General features: G+C 36.9%; 1 protein-coding gene across 1 annotated transcript; it reads left to right on the top strand.

Moving 5' to 3' along the window:
* The first annotated feature begins 18,996 nt into the window (after positions 1-18,996).
* LOC145791610 (uncharacterized) lies at positions 18,997-19,929 on the top strand. The gene is made up of 2 exons (XM_082871987.1): positions 18,997-19,267; positions 19,433-19,929. The coding sequence occupies exons 1-2, from the start codon at positions 18,997-18,999 to the stop codon at positions 19,927-19,929; spliced, it is 768 nt and encodes a 255-aa protein (XP_082728113.1).
* Positions 19,930-21,606: the final 1,677 nt, after the last annotated feature.

The following is a 21,606-nucleotide window of genomic DNA, read 5'->3' as shown; positions in this document are numbered from 1 at the left end:
AATTCATCAAGCATTCGCATTCAATTTTCTGACAAGGCAGTTTAGGGGGAGTGATTCAACAACCTATTTTGCAATTAGGCAAGGAAATAAGGTGTTAAATTGTGGGAGTGAAAGCACAACAAGTTCACATGACTTGTGAGCATAAATATTATTTGGCACGATAGAATGTGATTACCTATAGGTGCACCTATGTATTGGTCATCTTCCGAAAGGCCAACCTGAAATGAGTTACAAATTTTGACAATTGGTTTATTAAGCATTTTTGCTGTATGGTAAATGAAGTTTATAACATGTATTTTAGCTCATTGAGAACCAAAAACAAATGTAACGTTAACTCATCACCTCACTATCAGATTCAGAACACTCCTTTGTGCAAAATCAGCCCCCAAGCTCACATCATCATCTTGAATGTCATCATTTTCATCCTCACAAGGATCGAGCACACTCTTGATAATCTGGAGTAGCAACTAACTTGCAGAACATGGTTAAACTATGAAAGCATTAGCTAGAAGATAATGACTCGAATTCGGAATTTTCAAGGAACACATAAGTGATGTCCTCTATCACAATTTAATATGGATGAATTAATTGTTACATAAAAACAATAAGGAGCAAGGACGGGGATAAAAATTGGGAAGAGAGTTCACTAATGAGTAACTAATAGGTAATAAAGTGTAACAACCCTCATACTGTTTACCGATTACTGACTGATTGATTACCGATAAACACCGATTACCGTTAAACTGAATTGATTATGACTGATAATTGGACTGGTAAAAGTACTGAACTGACTGACTGAAATTGGAAACCGAATTGATTGAGTATATGTTAGTTAAATTGCATTCTATCTGTTTGACTGTATGAATATCTGTTCATGCTTATATGTTTAAACTGCTAACTGAAGGCCTTATCGGCGGCCGAATTAGAAACCGATTGATGTTCCATGGTCCTCAGAATTAATGTGATTTTATGGTATACTTACCTAAAAACTGATTAGGTATGATTAAATTAGATTAAAACAAGCTAATTAAAGAGTTGGACTTAATTACCATATTGCCACCCTTAGTGGCCCACTCAATACACACACTTAAGCCTTATGTACACACTTGAAGAACATTTCATCAGCCATTTCTCATTGTGCTTAGCCGACCTAGAGAGAGAGAGAGAGAATTGGTTTTCATCTTGAGGAATTGCTTGGAAATTGAAGAAATTGTTGAGGTTGATTGTTAATTTGAGCTCCCTTCTTGAACTACAAGACTAAAGGTAGCTCCATTGTCTTCTTGTTCATGTTTTAAGTTGACTCTTGCATGGTTCATGTCATATTGATGGAGTGTAGAGCCAAAACATGGTTTAGATGTTGAATTGAAGCTTAATTGTTGCATGCATGTACATATATTGAAGTTTTGAGGTTGTAGTCCATGTTTCCTCACATGCATGTCCATCCTTTGGTTATACTCCATGAGTTCATCTTGTTTTTGAAGGTTTGAGCTCTTTTGAAACAGCATTAAAGCTTTGAAAATGATTTAAGATCATGCATGTCATGTTTGAAGATTGTTCTTGAAAATGATTTGAAATTTGCTTGAAATTGGGTTTGAATTAAACACCCTTGGGCTTTGATTTCTCAAATTGAGCTTTGAATCATGTTATTCCATGTGTTTATAAGTGTTTTCCAGAAAATGAGCCCAAGAGGATCGGCTTTGATGCATTTAAACTTGAGTTTGAGCTTGGAGGTGCAATCTGGGTTTTCCAGATTTCGCACTTCCGCTCGAGCGGGGAAAGTTACGCTCGAGCGTGGAATCCGAGCAACCAGCATCTCTCTGCACTGTTTTGCAGTCCGCTCGAGCGGAGGATTGGGCGCTCGAGCGGAGTCATATCTCAAGCTCGAGCGGGCGTCGAGCGGAGATTTCACTCATCCAGTACTTTTACAGTATGCTCGAGCGGGGAAGTTTACGCTCGAGCGTGTACCTTTGTTTGCCTGTACGCTCGAGCGGGGAAACCTGCGCTCGAGCGGGACTCTGTTTTTCTGAAAATCCTGAAAATGTTTTTAAATGTGCATCTTTGCATCCTCATCCCATTCTAGGCATTTTTAGGCCTAGTTTAAGGCATCTTGTTGAGGATATAGATGTAGAACACACCGAGGCATTAGGGATTAAGTTGTTATCTTTCCCAACTGTGTAGCTTAGTGTGTGTTCAACCTGTGAACTGTGTAGGGTTGGCGACTGGGGAGGCACGCTCTAGCATACTGTAGCCCAAACTCTGTGAGTAACAATTGTGTAAAGATATGTTCAACTGATATCTTTTGAATACTGAACTGAACTGTTTACTGAACTGGTATTACTGAATGAATGTATGTCCTTTATTTCTGAACTGTACTGTGGCATCCTTAGTACCTACTGTTTACTGTTACTGTTACTGTTACAGAGATCTCTGTCGGTCCCCTCGTGGAGCCACTACTGTTTACTGACTGATGGCCATCATTACTGTTCGGTCTTTTAAGACCTACTGTTACTGTTATGCTAATGGATGTACCACATATGACTGTTTACTGTACTGAACAACTGAAATACTGATTGAATTGAACTGTTTTCATTACCGTAAGGACATTCATTCTAAACCCCTTTACGCATTATGTTATTCACTGGGCTTTAGCTCACTGTTTATATATATATATATGTAGGTGCTCAGCCACCAGATCGGAGCTAGGAGCGTGGGTTAGACTCCAGTTTTGTCAAGCCAGCCTTTGTGCCTCACTGCGAGGTTCCGAGTTGCCATGCTATGGCTTTGGGGTGTTTTGTTTGTTTCCCCGTCTGTTTCCATACTGTTTGGATTACTGTATAGACTGTCAGTTGCTAACTGTACTGTTATCAAGGGATTAGGTCCCTGTACTGTGTGACTGTAAATTTTGTATAGACTGTACTGTTTGTATATGTATGAATGCATGAAAAATCTTTTTGGCATACAGACTGTCACAGCTCATTGGACATTGTTTAATTACTGTATTGGCTTCCGCCAGGCCCTGTACTCTGTTTTACTGTATTACTGTTAAGCAGGCCTTCGGTAATCTCGGATTACTGGCCGGTTACGGTGCTAAACCCATAGGGCCGGGTTTGGGTCGTGACATAAAGACTACCGACTTCTCTAGCTTTGTACATAGAGCAGCCGTACAGTGGATGGTAGGTCTCTACGAGCCAACAGAGAGCATATCAAAAGGATCCATCAAAATGTGGTTACCGATTGTTAACTTAGAACTTGTTGATAAAACTTCTAAAAATTACTCTGGTCTGTGAAGAATTACGGAGAAACCTAATAAAAACTTAAGTGAGAAGAAATCTTGTGCATGGAACACACCTGAGTCACACAGGGATTGAAACTTAATCCAAGAGATTTCATGAACTCCTCTGCAATTTGTGGCCATTTAATATCAGGGTATGCAACAAGATGTGCATTGTAATTTCTAACTGCACCGGCAAACTTCCCCATTATCTCAACTTGAGAAATATCCCGCCTTTCCCTGCTTAATCTGACAAGAAAAATTGCAATTTCCTTTCCGAGGGTGGTAGGTGAAGCTGGCTACAAAATAATAAATCAAATGAGTGATCTATTGATGACTATTAGTCTAAAACAACTATATAAACACAATTGTATGCACCATCATATGCCAGGTAGGTTAAGTATACAAATTTACTCAACAAATCATATATCCCAACAACTTGAGTTAAAGTAAGTAAATCATTTTCCTCCATTCAGTTATTATTTCACCATTTAACTCAACTTCTTCCTTCTAGTCATCAAATTTAGTTATTGTTAAGTGATTATGCATATTCTCGATAATCCAATATATGAAGGGCACTAGGCAGATGAACCATTTTCTTTTTCTCTGTTCTTTTTATCTATCTTTCTGAGACACCATTTGCAGACTCTGCAACTTCTCTCTCACAGCCCTACACATGAAAGACTTCAGAGAATAGACAAAAGTGTGGAAGAACCAGAGAAAATTACCTAAAACAGTACCTGTACCTGTACCTTCTCAAGAACAACATCCAACAAATTACCTAAAAAATACAAACAGTAAGGTAAACTTCCTCTTAAAACAAAATGACTGCATTACCTTCAAGATGTTTACGCCATTCAACTTATTTGAAATGACTATGCTTGAAACTGGACCAACATTTATTGTGAAGCTGCCAACACCAATAGCATTTGACAAGACTATAATGATCTAAGAAAATTTCACATCTAAAGTGAACCACGAAGAGAAAACAAAATTAAGGGAAACTTTGATCAAAGAAGCAACCACTGAATAATGAAGCCAAGGTCCTATTTATCTCCGTGACAGTGTCATGATTTTTTTATTATTATTATTTTTAAATCATCTTGATGGTGTTGTATTTGTGCTCCATATTTGTATTCTTGCATAATCTATTTTCCAAAAGAAATAAAAACAAAGAAACAATACAAACACAAACAAGCAAGATAAATAATAGCACTATTATGATGCAACTAAGAGAACGGGAAGGAGGAACGTGGTTCTAGATCAACATTTTATTATGTAATTCCTTTTCAATCAATAAATCAATGACAAACCTGTTCCAGCCAAACCCAGCTTTGGCTGATGACCTTCAATACAATATTGTGAAAAAATATAACGAAAGATAGATGAGTGATAGAAAAAAAAAAAAAATCAAATTTAAGTCAATACCCAAATTAACCAATAGACAGACTGCTAATCACTACTGAGTTCTCCAATTAATGTTTATCATCTAAATAAACCAAAATATATTTTGATACATAGAAATTGACATAATGGTGAATGTATCCTCATATTTAGAAGCATTATAGACAAAAGAATATAGCTCCAGAAAAGTAAAAGAAACCAAATTCAAGTAGATTCTCATGAATATATTGAGTAAACAAATCTAAATAGAGTTGTTCAATACAAATCTAAACAAGATCAAAAACAGAACAAACATGTAAACAAATATATTAGAACTTACCTCCAATGAGAATGTTAGGGTTTCTTTTCTCACAGGAGTTGATTTTTTCCGTCACTGCCGATCAACGATTGGAACATTCGAGAGCCTGAAAACAAAATAAGGATGATTATTCAATTAATACATAGAGATACATATAAAAATTCATATATATACTTGTATAGAGAGATTTTTAGGACAAAAAAATTATCCAAAAAAAAGTACAGATAATGTGTACGCAGAGAACGAGATTGTGCGAAAGAGAACGAGATCGAGAGAGAGATTGAGAGATCGAGAGAGAGAGAGACAGAGACAGGCAAAGATCGAGAGAGAGAGAGAGAAGAATCGACGAAACTGAGATTGGATTGAAATCAAAATCGTGCAGATGGTTAGTAGACGATGCAGATGCAGATGCAGATGGTGGTGGCGGTGGCGGTGACTGTGGAGCTTCGAAATCAAAATCATTCTGAGATTGGATCGACCGAATGATGAATCACCGAGCGAAGAAGGTTGAATTGAGTTGAAGGAGCTGAAGGGTTTAGAGAGAGAGAGAGAGAGAGAGCGAGTGAGAGATTTGAGGGATCGGTTTCTCTAAGACTCTAGGGTTTCTCAGATTCAAATACGTTGGTGAGAGATTTGAGGGTTTGAAGAGAGAGAGAGAAACACATTTGGAGGCGCTTTTCAAACGACTTGGATTACTTAAACGGTACCGTTTTAATTAAAATAAAATGTGACGTTTACAAAACGTCGTTAAATGTTAGAAATAGTGACGTTTAAAAAAACGCCGTTAAATAAACGCCGTAAAATCATATATTTCCTGTGTTGGAAGCTCTATTGATATTTAGCACAATCTTTCGCTGCATTCTTCAATGTCAGGAGAACCAAGAAGAGTCAAAAAAATGCTAACGAAATTTAGAAATTCTAGAACATCTAAAAGAATTTGGAATGTAAGAAAACCTTAGTGAAGCCTAAAGAAATCCAAAAAGTTCTAGAGTACTGAAAAGAAATATGAAAATTTTCACTAGGTAATAGAGTATAATAGAGAACTCCAAAATATTGTAGAAGGGGGAAGGTTTTCTAGATTATTCTAGAAGTTTAATTATAGCAATTAGATTATAACCGTTGGTCGAAAAAGTGGATGACTATAAAAGAGAAAGAGACCCATTTGAGAGGCATGGATTAAGATAGGGTGGTGTGGTAACTAGACACCGAAAAGTGTATCGTGTTAAATTTCGAACAACATTGGTGTTCCTTTATATTTTGTCAAGACCAAGAATGAGGAAGAGACTATAACCAGACATTGATTTGTATAAGAAGTAAAACTCTAAAACAATGAAGTATAAATTAAAAAATTATTGGTTATCTTAAAACTCCTATTTGTAAATTCTTTCATTTTTCTTATTTTGAAATTTGATTTATTAGTCTATCTTACATTATTTGTTTTTTGTATAGATTACTTTGATGATACCCGCACCACATCTATGCCCCAAGTTACACTTGGGCCTTAGTGTGCCTCTTGCCTTAATAACACTGTGAGATAATAGAATTGTTAAAACAATAACTCATAAACAGGGTCGACCCTAAGTTTTACAGGGCCTTAGGCGGACTTCAAAAGTTGGGCCCTTCTACATATATATATATATATTTTAATTTATGGATAAAATAATAATTATTAATAATTTTTTATTAGTTGGTAGCTACAAAAAGTTTCCTTACACATATAATTATTAAAATTTACTTTCATATATTAAGATGTGAAAAAATCATTATAAAGACTCAAAAGAGATAAAATATGGTCTCATTGTTTTATAGTTTAATAATAATCAATACAAATAACACAATCCACTAATGTCTGATAATGAAATGATTATGTTGTCGTAATCTGATATTTGATAATACAATCATAATTCACACAAATTACAAACCACTGACTATTTGATAGCAAAACATAAATTATTGAGAAAAAAATTAGGACAAAATTATTCAATTAAATTATGATAAAGAGAGGGCAAAAAAATTAGGGCAAACAAAATTAAGGGAAAGAAATTAGGATAACATTACTTAATTAAAATATGATACAAAAATAGGAAAAAAATTAAGATAAAATTATTTATTCTATTAAAATTTTAACATGAGATTCTATTTTGACTAGTTAGATAATATATATTTCAATTTATTTAGACTAATTATATAAATTTCTAATTAAACCTAACAATGATTATATATATTTTTTCAATTGGGCCTAACAGGATTTTTTTTAGGGCCTCCACGCCTCAACAAGAAAAAAGATTGGACTTTAAACTTTTAATATAATATCGATCTAACAAATTTGGAGGTCCTATTTTGGACCAAAATTTGGGGCCCAAGGCACACGCCTTACTTGCTTAGCCCAGGGCCGACCTGCTCATGAATTATATACAAATTAAACCAAATGAAATAATAAAAATCTATTCATAAATCTCATCTTGAGAAACTATGATCCATTTAGTCCCATGAGATTTCTTATGAACCAATTAGTCTTATAATTTTGGTAAGATAGATTTAATATATTCTCTTAGGTGGAGTTTTACGTTTCTGATCTTGTTCCATAGATATTTAAATTGATTTTTCTATTTAGGAAAGAAGTTTGAGAACATAAAGCAATATATTTTGAGATTTTGTTGAGGAAATCACAGAATTGATTGGAGTGGGACCACAATTTATAAAAGTAACATATTTCAACATATCTATTCGTGGATAACAATAAAAAATACACATCCACACATGACCCATTTTTTGTTTTAAAAAAATAAAATATTTTACAAATCAACATTGTAGAGTCATCCATGTTCTTGTTGGGTATTCCATTCAACCAGTATGGGATATAACATAGTACACATTCACATTGGCTTACATTGAGCATAAACTATAAGCATAAAAATTCACTACATGGATGGAACATAGTTTAGGAGATAATCAACCTCAGCTAATGTGATTTCCAACATCAAACAAATAAATTACGACAATGAGTTTTTTTTATTTTATTTTGAAGGTGTACACAAATGTAACCCACACTTTAAAAACCACATTGTAAATGGGGGGAAATCGGGATGGAGTTTGGGTATTCACAATGAGTTATTTTATTTTATTTTATTTTGAAGGTGTACACAAATGTAACCCACACTTTAAAACCACATCTTAAGAGCAACTCCAATCATACTCTCCATTTTTTGCTAGTTAAAATATATAAAAAAAAAGTAATTCTTTATTTTGCCTAATTCCTTTTTTATGTATGTACCCCAACACTATTATTTATTTTACCTATTTACATACACAAACTTTTTAAAGAGTCTCCCAAAACTTTTTTTTTTTTTGATTCACCAAAAAGTTTAGGAGGAGGGGAGGCTACCCCATTCCAGGGCCAGGGAAAGCGTTACGCAATATCGCCCACCAACAAAGGACTGCCAGCAGCGGGACTCGAACCTAAGCCAAATGGGCGAAGAGAACGAGCCTTACCAACTGAACCAACCCTTGTTGGTCAAAACTTTTCAAATGTAGCTAACCTTGAAGAATTTTGTTAAAATAGCTATTGTAATAGCTAACCCATTGGAGTGATTAAAATATAATAATATTAGTTATAATAGCGAACAAGCCTTATTTAAAGAGTTCTTTAGAGATGCTCTAAATTGAGGGAAATCAGGGTAAGGTTTGGGTATTCAAAATGGTTATTTTGGAATGGCTTAATTTGTGGGATTCTCCAAACATTCAAAGGAGTACAAAACCCCATTAGTAAACTTTGGACAAACGTATAATTTCAAGATATTGATATTTTGGTCATTTATGGGTATTAACCAGCATTCTGAATGTAAAACATAAGGTTTTCCTATCATTTCTACATAGATATGGAAATGAGATTTATTGGTGCATCTCCCATGAAATAACAATGATAATAACAATTGAAATGAACAATATAATGATAATAAAAGGAAATTCTATGGAATATGGGTTTGTACCATATATACCCCTAATTATGTCTTTCGTGATATTTGGTTATGACGTATTGTGGTATTAGTTATGACTCATTGTGCTACTAGTTATGACATTATTTTGGTTATGATTCAAGAACTCTTTGTTATACCTTATGTAGTATTTGGTTATAACTCATTTTTTAAAATTATGACTCCTATAAGATTGAGTTATGACATTCATGATAGTTAAATTCATAAATGACATAATTTGTACAAAATACACATCCTTTTAATAGCATTACCTGATAATAAAATACTAAGCAGATGAATTTTTGTTATATAATATTATATAAACCTGGAATTCACAAAATTTAACCATGACACTTGTAGTCACTATCTTGTTTTTGTGCAAAATTTTCTTGTTTCTAAAAGAGAAAAAAAAAAAATAGAGAACGAGATTCATTTATTTTACATTAGAGATGCAATGTGGACGGGCTTAATTCGAGCAACCCGAGTCTAATCAAAAAAAAATTTAGGGTTGGGACAACATATTTTTAAATTTGGTATGGACTTAGACAAAAATTTAGAAGGCCGAATTAAATTTGGATAGGCTTGGACAAAGACATCCAACAATCCGAGCAACCTGAAACTCAATACATATTGTAATAACCCCGACCTATGATTAACCTATAATCCTTGATTAAGAATGCTTAACAAGTACTTAAGATGAAATCCTAAGTAAATTGCATGTGACATGTGTTATTTGTATTCATATATGTTTTGCAGTAGGAATATCTGTCAGTAATTCCACTTGAATCTGTGAATTAAAGGCCTTATCGGCCACCGAACTTGAAATTGACTGTGCCAATGTGTTAATTCGGATTTTTAGGATCTTATGGTAGGTTTAATTGAAATTCAATTCAGAATCAAATAATTAGAATAAATAATTACAATTTGATTAGTTTAAGCTAGATTGATTAGTGAAGTCTATATAAGGCTAATGTTAAGCCTTAAAACATTCTTTATACTCACTTCTCGTCATTTTGAGCTCTCTAAACGTGGAAAGGGAGAGAGAGAGGGAGAGATTGAGATCAAACAAGAGGGAATTGAGGAAGACCTTGTAAGATTAGAAGGAAATTGGAAGAATTGGCTTGGAAACTCAAGGGATTTGTTATATAGAGCCCAATTGAAGACTCAAGGTAGGAAATTCAGCTCTTAAATTATGAATTTGAGTCACTTAGTGCAAGAAATCTAGAGAATTAGAAGAATGATCATGAGATTCAAGATAAGAATATAGAATTAAGCATGATCCATGCATGCATGCATATTTCATGGCAATTTGAAATTGTTTTCCAAAGAATTCCCTCATGCATGCACTTACCTTAGCTTGATTTTGAGAATTCATCATGTTTCATAACAATTTATCCTAAGTATGCTTGTTTTGAAAGTTTTGAATTCATATCATTACATGCATGTTATATACATTTATATTTCAAGTTTGGTTTTGGGTAATTGACATGCTTTGCCTTGGTTTTGCGAAATGATTTTCAATTCAAGATGTATTATGAGTTTCTACATGTTTTCTCAAGTTTGTGCCTAAAAGAATGTGTTTTGATGCTTTGAAATCGAGTTTTGAACTTGAAGAACAAATTTGGAAATTCCAGATTCTGCATCTTCGCTCGGGCGACCAAAGCTTCGCTTGAGCAACCACCCTTTGTTTTGAACCTTCGCTCAAGTGACCAAGATGTTGGCTTGAGCATAAAATGAGAGCTCCAAGTAATTTTGCAGACAATTGCATGGTGGCTTGAGCGAATATCCTTTTCCTCAATACTTGGCTCGAGCGACTGTTCAAACGACCATCAAGCGTGAAAATTGAGCATCCAATACTTTTACAGACTTTGCAGACCGCTCGAGTGAACTGCCCTATTTTTCAAAATTTGGCTAAGTGTTCCAAAGTGCATTTTTGCATCCCCATTGTATCCTAGGCATTCTTAAGCCATAGTTTAGGCCATATTAATGAGGATAAGAGTTAGAAACACACGTTAAGAAAGAAGAACGATAACTTAAGCACCTATAGGACGTGTGTTCAATGTGTATTTGTCACGTGTTTATGTAGGTCATGTGTTATCGACGTCTGATCAGTCTGTTATGTCCAAGTGATCTGTTCTGCTACTAGAGCTATATATGAGTAACAATTTTGTAAAACTATGTCTGATTATAAGTATTTTTAGAATGATACGATAGGATCTGTTTTGTGAAATGCTATTTTGTGAAGCATGAATGATTGTCTAGTTTTTTTGAAATGTATTCATGGCATCCTTAGTATCAAGTGTTCATGTGACCTGGTACCAGTGTTTCAAGTGGGTTCCATTCATAGAACTGATTGTGCATAACTACTTATATGATTTGCACGTGGGTTTTTATGACCATCCCAAGTGAAAGTGGGTCTATATGACCAAGTGATTTGTGAGCTAATGGATGTACCACGTATAACTGTTTAAGAAATCTATATACATATGTGAATCTAAATCTGTTCTGATATGAAATCTGATTTCTGAATTTATTTTGGACATCATTCATAAACCCTTTACTCTATTGTTATTCACTGGGCTGCAGCTCATTGTATTATTTATGTATGTGGGTGATCAGACGCGTGATCAGGTCTAAGTTGCTGCTTGGATCTGTTTTGTGTCGGCCAACCTGTGCTCTTCCCGAGGAGGTTCCCGGAATACTTCAAGTGGTCGAAATTTGTGTACTAAGTTTAAGAACTTTGTTTCTTTTGTTTAAGTCTTGTTTTATGCACTCTGTATATTGGGCTAAGCCCTTTTGTTATATCTGTACACATGACGTCAAAAAATATGATTATAAGTTTAAATTTTCTGTCTCATATATGTCTGCACAGCTCTATGGATAATGTATTTTGATCTTTATAAGTTCAGAGGCCTTCAGTAATCTTAATATTACTGGCAGGTTATGATGCTAAACCTATAGGGGCGGGTTTAGGTCATGACACGTATATAGATATATAAAAATATTAAATATACATACAAATTATTAGCCATTACATGATATTAAAGTAATTTAGATTATTAAATCATATTGAATATATATTATATATACAAATAACACAAAATATTATATTTTTTAATTTTCACTCATAAATTGTAAATACTACCATAGAGGCATCTCTTTTACATTATATAAACTATTTGTCTTGATATTATTAATGATTTTCTTTAAAAAAAAATTGTAAATAGAGTCTAATTTTAATAAATTAATAATTTAGTACAAAAAACTGAAATTTATGTACAATTCAGGCAATTTGGGCCAGTATGGCAATTCGGGCTTGGACAAATAATCTCGGGTTACAATTCGGACCTAGACAAATCTCAACACAATTTGGGTTGGATAACATCCCAACCCAACCGAACCAACTCGAGTTGCACCCCTATTCTACATTGCCCCTATCTCAATTATATAAATTAAATAACTTTTATATTTAATTTAATTTATTAAACATAATAACAATGAAATATTAAAAAATATATATCATTTTATTTATCTATCTATCTCTTATTATTTTTATTATTTGCTATCATAACTCATCAATTTTTATTTATTTATTTTTTTTTTTTTGTTGGGGGGGTTTAATTAACAAAACCCCAACAACTACTTTTGTGAAAGTTGTACAAAATACCAAAGCCGATGAACTGAGCAAGAGTAGCTAGTTCAAACAACAAAATCCAATCATAATTATTTTGTTCGGACATATTATACCAAAGATTTTGAATTTGTAAGGAAGCTTTATGTTAAACAAAATGACATCATTTGGTTTTGTGTTTCCGAACACTATTTGTGGTTGTCAAATGCAAAGGAATATATTAACAATTTATAACTTTTGAGATTGTTTATCTTCTGAGATTGGGTTTCCAAATGAAGTGGGCTATCCCTTTGCAATGGGAGGAAACGATGGATGTGCAAGCAAGCAATGCAATGGATCTTCTTTGTTGATGATGATTTTTTTTGACGAGGAAGATGGTGGGTTTTGAATGAATTTTTAGTGTAGGTACAATCGTACAAACATGTTGGAGGTGAGTGTGTGACTAGGGATAGTTTTGATATTATAGTGGGGTTCGAAGAATGTTCAGGGAGGGGGTTCAAATAAATAATATCATCTTCCCACATATGGAAGCTTCTACATGCATTCCACAAAATTTATTAGTTCATATAATGTTTTTTTGTTCAATATTAACTATTAAACAAAAATTCATAGTTTAGATATCAACTACCAAATGAAAACCCAATTTGGCAGCTGATATCCAAACAAATTTTTTTTTTTTGGTTCAATAATTGCTATCTAATTAATTGATTTTTATTCGATAGTTGATATTCGAAGGGATAAAATGGTGTGAATCAAGAAAAGAGGTGGTGTGCCAAAAAAAAAAAAAAACTCCTCTGCCTACCTCTACAACCTCTAAGAGCTTTTATTTTCACACATGAAAAACTCTTAATGCACATCTTTTCTCAATACACACACTAAATGATTTTGAAATGCTTTTCTTAGTAACTCCATGTCAAAAATAGCCCCACCATAACCTTATCTTTAACCATCACCAGCCTCCTCTCCCAACCATCTCTTCTCATTGTCATCCTATTGCTCACATTTCTACAACCACCGTAACCCTTCCTCCACCATCCATAACCAACTTAGAAACTTTAGCTACCACCTACCAAAATACCAAATCTGTTCAATGGTATTAACAATTGATATCCAGACTAATATTATTGGTTCAATAGTTGATATATGTATGATGTGGGTTCAAAGAAGGTCACCGGAATTTCTAGAAGTTGCCAGAAACTCACCAAAAAAGACAAAGTTCCCAGAAACTCCAAAATTCCAATGAAAAAGGATGGTAAAGGCCAAAGATGATCAATGGATGCACTTGGATCAAAGAATTAGAGATGATGATGGATGGATAGTTGGTTGAAAGCAGAAACAAAGAAGCTAGAGAGAGAAAGTTGGCATAGTTCCTTAAGATTCCTAATTTTGCCTCTCTCAATCAATGAACTGTGGTTGTGAACCAATTGAAATCCAATTGTATTGAGGAAGTTATGAGTGGGTATGTAGACATCCCATTTTGACTAACCCTAAGATGTCAAACTCTTGTAAGCCTCCCGATGATGAAATGGTAATTACTTTAACTTTAGAATGTTTGAGGTTGCTTAGAGTTGCTGTGTAGCCCCATTTTAGCCAATAATTTACTTTTTACAAAAATGACCATTTTACCCCTGAACTCATTTGTAGAAAAAAACTAACTTTTTAACCATGAAAGAGATAGAGAACCTGGTTGTATCTTGAATGATGACATTTTTTGAAATTTGTGACTGATTTTATCAAAAACATTAATCGAGAGACAATTTGAACTTACATGGGCCATAAGCAAGCCAAGGGCATAGGACACTGCATTTGTCCATGCACGGATGGCATAGACACCATGGCAAACTGTGCGCGCACACCTACTTTGTGTGCACGCACATGCTTTGTGCGGACGCACTTTCATATGTGGCAAAGCCTATTTTAAAAAGTCAATCTTGGTGTAGTTACGAAAAGGGGTGGCAAGAGAAAGCGATGTGGAAGCCTTAGGGTGCTCCCTAAGGCTCCTCATTGCGTATAAAAGGAGCCTCTTCCCCCCTTCATTAAAAAAGGGTTAGAATTTTGCCAACTTTCTCTCTCTAGCTTCTTTGCTTCTCATTTTTCCCAACTATCCATCCATCATCATCTTCAATTCTTAGATCTATGTGCATCCATTGATCATCTTTGGCCTCTAACATCATTTTCCATAGGAATTTTGGAGTTTTTGGGAACTTTGTCTTTTCCAACGAGTTTCTGATGATTTCCATAAATTCTGAAGACCTCCTTTGAATCCACATCATACAATATCTAAATGGCGATGATTGATTTGACATTGGTAGTCTGAACGGTAAGGGGATTCATGATGGTGAGGTGGTTCGTAAAGAGGGACTCGCAATGGTGGTTATGGCTTGCTAGTGGAGGTAGTGGTCGCTACTATGTGGGCTATTTATTGAGAAATTCTCGTTTTAATATTTTTGTCCAAAAAAAATAATTACATTAAAAGGTAAAATTATAATTTAAAAAATTATGTTCACTAAGAATTGTTAATATGTAGAAAGAAGGTGCCACCACTATCTTAAATTTTTTTAAAAATTGAAATTAATTATCATTAGTTTTAATTATGGATAGGTTTCTCTCCCATCCACTGTTGGGTCTTGTGAGGTCTATCACAAGACTCGTTTCGACTATCTGAACCATTCATTTTATGTGTAGATTATTCATACAAAAAAATAGATCTGACAATTATAATTGTGGAGGACAAAAATTCAAGCCCAAGGGCCAAGCAAGATAAGACGCGGCCCAAAGCATTTTTATCCGACCGAGGCAAAGCCCAAGCCCAAGTCCTTAGAAAATACAATTGTAAAGAAAATAAGGTCACGTAATAGGAGATTAAAACAGGATCGCTTCCAGAAAAGAGATCCTAAAACATGAAGGCAAACCCTTGGATCAAATAGAAATCGACGATAGAGATAGATCAAAACCAATAGAAGAAAGGATACAGAATCGACCAACTCTGACAACCCAAGCATCTGATAAGATAAATCTAACAATCCAAAATAAGAGATCAAACCCGAACCAAATCTAGGCCACCTATAATACAGTAACTCTGACAATGACAGATCAAGATCACTTGTCCACTTGCTTGACTAGTGCCTGCATGAATAAAATACCATTGGATCAGCATAGCCATCTAACGGTCACGATACCAGGTATCACACTATAAAAGGAAGAAAGAAAATCGTTTAAGGGCAAGCACAAGAAAGATATTTTCCTTCAAAAAAATGATATGTTCATACAAGATTCTAATTTGATCGTTGAAGGGTCCTCCCGACTAACCACGGTCGAGGGAGATCACTGACATTTTGGTATTTGTCTTTTTTATAGAGTGAAGGAAGGAGCAGCTCATTTCGCTTTCCCTGTGGAGAACAAAATTCACCCTTCCACAATTGGTGTCGTCTGTAGGAAACTCGAGAAAAGATAAGTATCCATCCCGCTCTGGACGAAATAACAACTCACTTCCAAAGTTTGCCAATCGAAAATATGGCTAGCAAGAATTTCGGCCATGACCCCAACGCTACCTCTGTGAACTTAGTGCCAATAGTTCCGCCAAATCTCGAAGACTAACAAGGCCAACTTATTGGATAGTTAATGGTGGAAGTGGAAGCACTTAAGGAAGAACTGCGCGAGACCCAAAGAAGGCCCGTTGAACGAGCCCAAACTGCCGATAAACAAAAGTGACCAAATCACTATCAAGTCGCAAGCCAAACCGCCAGCAGCAACCCCAATCAAACACAGAAAAAGCATCACGCCACCCGTAGGGATTTTTCAGATAATCCAGAGAACGACCTAAGGAGCAGGCTCGATGGTCGAACTAGGGGCAATCCAAAACCCGTCAGACAAAAACTCTTCACAGATGATTTAGCATCCCCTTTCTTCCGAACAATAGACAGCGCAGATATGCCAAAAAGGTTCACCCCGCCAAAATTCAACTTGTACGATGGCAAAGGGGACCCGACCAGCCACAACCAACATTACGCGCAGGCCATGACATTATGGAGTAACAATGGTCCGATCATGTGTCGAATGTTTTCCTTAAGTTTAGGAGAAATGGCATTGCAATGGTATTGCAAATTAGAAGCCCGACCCATCAGCGATTGGACACAACTGCAGCAAGCATTCGTCTCGCGCTTTATCACTAATAGCTAACCGCCGAAAGAAGTGGATGTGCTTCTCACAATGAAGAAGGAAGACACGGAGAGACTATGAGAATATTCCAGTAGATATTGGGCAGCCTATAACGAAATTGATAACAACAATGAACAACTGGCAGTAGCCTCATTCAAGTTAGGATTGTTACCCGAGAGCAAGCTTCGGCAGTCTTTAACGAAAAAACCACCAACCGATGTGGAAAGTCTAATGAGATGAGTTGAACAGTACTGTAAGATTGAAGATGACATAAGAGGCGCTGAAGAACCAAAACCTGTTCGAATCCCACCTAAGCCTCCACGAAAAGATGAAAAGAAATCTCAGGACAAAAAAAAAAAAGAGTCTAACACAATCGCCGATCAGCCAAAAATACGAAAGGAGGCCTTCCACGCAGTTATCACCACCTTTAATGAGCCGATATATCGCTTAATGTCAAAAATCCAGAACGAACCCTACTTTTCTTGGCTGCCCCGGATGCTCGACAATCCATCACTTCACAATTGAAGACTGTGTTGCTTTTACCATAAGGACCACGGACATCTCACAGAGGACTACAAATCGCTAAAGCAATTTCTGGAGGAATTGATACAAAGCGGACATCTACAAGCTTATGTTGACTTGTCCACAGATCGAAAGGATAATACCAGGGACAAAGCTGGGGAGACACAACCCACTGTAACTATCTATATGATCTATTTGGTTCCAACAAAAAGGCATAAGTCGTGAAGTAGCGCCAACACTCAGAAGAGAAATTATGTCCCTATCTGAGGTGACTGCAAAAGGGGTTCATTCATCAACGAAGATTTCTTTCTCTAATGAGGATCTGACATGGGTCCATCATCCCCACAATGATGCGTTGGTGGTAACACAATAAATTGGGAAATTCAATGTCAAAAGGATACTGATCGACCAAGGCAGTTCGGCCGAAATCATGTACTAGGGACTCTTCAAAAAACTAGGGTTGTCTCATGAAGCCCTGCTCAATATGGAATCCCTACTCTATGGCTTCAACTCAAGCCCGGTATTCCCTTTAGGACGCATCTTCCTACTAGTCAAAGCCGGAGACACATCCCACCAAGTCGAGTTTCAGGTGGTCAACGTGTCATCTCCTTATAATGCCATAATGGGTAGAACTTGGCTCCACCAAATGGAAGCTGTCCCATCTACCTTCTACCAAGTTCTACGCTTCCCAGAAGCTAACACTGTCAAGACTATTCGGGGGGACCAAACGATGGTGAAACAATGTATGGCAATATCTTCAACTCGGCCACCGATAGTTCGGACAAATGATTTAGGAAAGGAAGTTGAACCCCAGATTGAAGCTAAGAGTGCCGAAGAACTTAAAAATATACCAATCGATCTCGAAGATGAAGACAGGTTCTTTTCTCATTGGTAAACATCTTGCCCTAGAAAAGAAAAGTCAACCAGTGGATTTCCTACTCTGATATAAGGATATATTCGCCTGAACACCTTATGAAATGGAGGGCATCGACCCAAGGGTGACAAGCCACAAATCACATGTGAGTTCGAACTCATGACCGGTGATACAGAAGAATCGGAGGTCCACGTCGACGCTGTCAAGGAGGAGGTCACTAAGTTACTTGAGACAAATGCTACTCGAGAAGTTCAATATCCGAAGTGGTTATCCAACACTGTGGTCGTCAAGAAAAAGAATGGAAAATGGAGGGTGTGCGTAGATTTCACCGATATGAACAAAGCATGCCCCAAGGATAGTTTTCCTCTATCAAAAATTGACCAACTCGCGGATGGAACCTCCGGACACGAAAGAATGAGTTTTCTGGATGCGTATCGTGGATATAATCAGATTGCGATGCATCTGGACGATCAGGAAAAGACCTCATTCATCATACCTATTGGGTTATTCTGTTACAAAGTGATGCCCTTCGGCCTTAAAAATGCTGGAGCGACGTACCAACGGCTGGTCATGAAAATGTTCTGCAGTCAAATCGGATAGAACCTTGAAGTATACATCGACGACATAGTGATCAAGTCAAAGGAAGCTAAACATCATCGTAATGACCTTTAAGAAACCTTTGAGGTACTCCGTAGGTACAAGATGACGCTCAATGCGGCAAAATGTGAGTTAGGGGTTGGATCGGGAAAATTCCTAGGATATATTGTCACTAATTAAGGAATAAAAGCCAATCCCGATCAAATCCAAGCATTGATCAACCTAACCCTGCCCTCAACTGTTAACGGGATCCAAATGCCTACTGGGATGGCAGCGGCAATCAATAGGTTTATCAGCCGATCCTCTGAACGATGCCGATTGTTCTTCCAACTGACCAAGAAAAAGAACCGATTCGAATGGACCCCAGAATGCGATCATGCTCTACAAGAACTGAAGGGTTACCTAGCCAAACCGCCTCTGCTCACCAGTCCCATCAATGGGGAAAGGTTGTACTTGTACCTGGCAGTTTCTGATCGTGTTGTAAGCTCAACACTCATAAAAGAATCTTTAGATGGGAAAATACCAGTCTTCTACGTGAGTAAAACATTAGTCGACGCATAAACTAGGTACTTGGCCCTAGAAAAATTACTCCTGGCATTGGTCATTTCATCCCGCAAATTATGCCATTACTTCTTGGCCCATCTTATCACCGTTTATTCGGTTTTTCCACTTAAATGGGTCTTGCACCAATTTGACTCTTCAGGTCGTATTTCCAAGTGGGCTGTCGAGCTCAGACAGTATGATATTCAGTTCCGACCAAGGACTTCAATCAAAGCACAGGTTTTAACCAATTTCCTAACTAAATTTTCACCAAAGACGAGCATCGTGAAGGGCGAAACAGGAATCACCTCCTCCACCGACACCACATGGACAATGCGTTGCGATAGGGCTAGCAACGCTAAGGGTACAAGGATTGGATTCGTGTTGATCACACCTCACCAAAAGACAATCGAAATATCCGCTCGCCTAGGCTTTTCGGCCACTAATAATGAACGAGAATATAAAGCTCTCATCAATGGCCTCACAACTGCAAAAATGCTAGGCGCTAAATCCATAAGAGTTCAGTCTGATTCACAATTGCTCGTCAAACAGACAAATGACGAGTACACGGCAAGTGATAAACAAATGATAAAACATTTGACAATAGCAAAAGCCGCAGCCGAGCAATTTCTTTGCTTCGAAATTCACCAAGTCGGGTGAGACTAGAATAGCCATGCCGATGCACTAGCCACTTTGGCCACAGCAATTGTGTAGACAAGACAAAGTACGATCGAGATAGGGGCCATTTCCACTTCTAGCATCACCAGAGAAGTTGTGTGCCCCATCCATTCTGACGATAATTGGATGAACCCTCTCATCCAATATTTGTTTGATAGTACCGTACCCCCTGATAGCAAGAAGGCACATCGAATCAGATTACGAGATACGCGTTTTTAGCTGAGCGACTCGAAATAGTTGTTCAGGAAATCCTATTTGGGATCCTATCTCAAATGCCTACATCCTGACAAAGTTGCAAGTGTATTGGATGAGATACACGCCGGATCATGCGGGGCACATACAGGAGGCAGATCATTGGCTCATCGGGCACTCAACCATGGGTATTGGTGGCCCCAAATGCAATGTGACGCACAATAGCTCGTACATAAATGTTCGACATGCCAAATATTTTTACCAATCATCCGACAACCCTCTCAAGCGCTCAATCCGATTTCAAGTCCCTGGCCACTTGCACAGTGGGGATTGGACCTCGTCGGACCATTATCTCACACTCTAGGAAATCTAAAGTGGTTGATCATAACAACAGATTATTTTACAAAGTGGATTGAGGCCGAACCATCGGCCACTATCCGTGATATTGATATCCAACGATTTTTATGGCGAAACCTCATCACCAGGTTTGGTATACCAAGAGCACTTATATCCGATAATGACACACAGTTCAATTACCGAATGTACAAAGAACTACGCTCCCGTTATGAAATTAAGGTCTATTATTCCACCCCAGAGTAACGGGCAAGCCAAAGCTTCGAACAAAACCATTCTTAATGGTATCAAAAAGCGGTTGAAGGCATCCAAAGGGAGATGGGCCAAATAGCTCCCAGCAGTACTCTGGTCATACCGAACAACACCCTGACGTGCCACAGACGAGACATTTTTCTCCCTGGCCTTCGGGGTGGAAGCCGTCATTCCATTAGAAATTGACTTCCCAACAGGGAAATCTTACTTAATAGAAAGTGGAGCGAATAACGAACTACTCTGAACTGAACTTGTTCTCACCGAAGAAAGACGCGAGAAGGTAATGTTGCGACTAGCAGCATACCAACAAGATAAAGCCCGGGCCTACAATAAGCGAGTAAAGCATCGGCGATACATAGTGGGCGAACTAGTTCTGAAAAAAAGTCCTCCCAAATGAGTGAAAATCTGCCAATGGAAAACTTGGGCCATATTGGGAAGGACTATATCAGATCACTAATCTGGCAGGGGAAGGCGCATACAAAGTGGCCAATCAACGTGAAATGTTCTCCCAAGGCCTTGGAATGCAATGCACCTAAGGAAGTATTATCATTAAAACCTTGTAACTATGATGTAATAATGCTCAATGTAGAAGCCAGATATTATGGGGGCAATAAAGCTGAATAACGGTATGAGGACAGTCAATTACGGAATTTGTACTCGGCTTCATCTTGGATGATCTTAATGCCGAATATATCAATCGGCCGTGGAACCAGTCAAACTAGGGTTGAATACATAAATGTGCAATGGATTAAGGGTGGGCCCGATCCTGAGGCCCAAAAGAAAAATATAAATAGAGTAGCATCAGCCAAAGAAAGGTGGTGAGAATAAGTAAGATTAACTTAAGATATAAGCAACAAAGAG

This window comes from Camellia sinensis, chromosome 5, assembly GCF_055761805.1.
Source record: "Camellia sinensis isolate YWXY chromosome 5, ASM5576180v1, whole genome shotgun sequence".
Lineage (NCBI taxonomy): Eukaryota > Viridiplantae > Streptophyta > Magnoliopsida > Ericales > Theaceae > Camellia > Camellia sinensis.
This window is presented reverse-complemented; position numbering and strand designations above follow the sequence as displayed.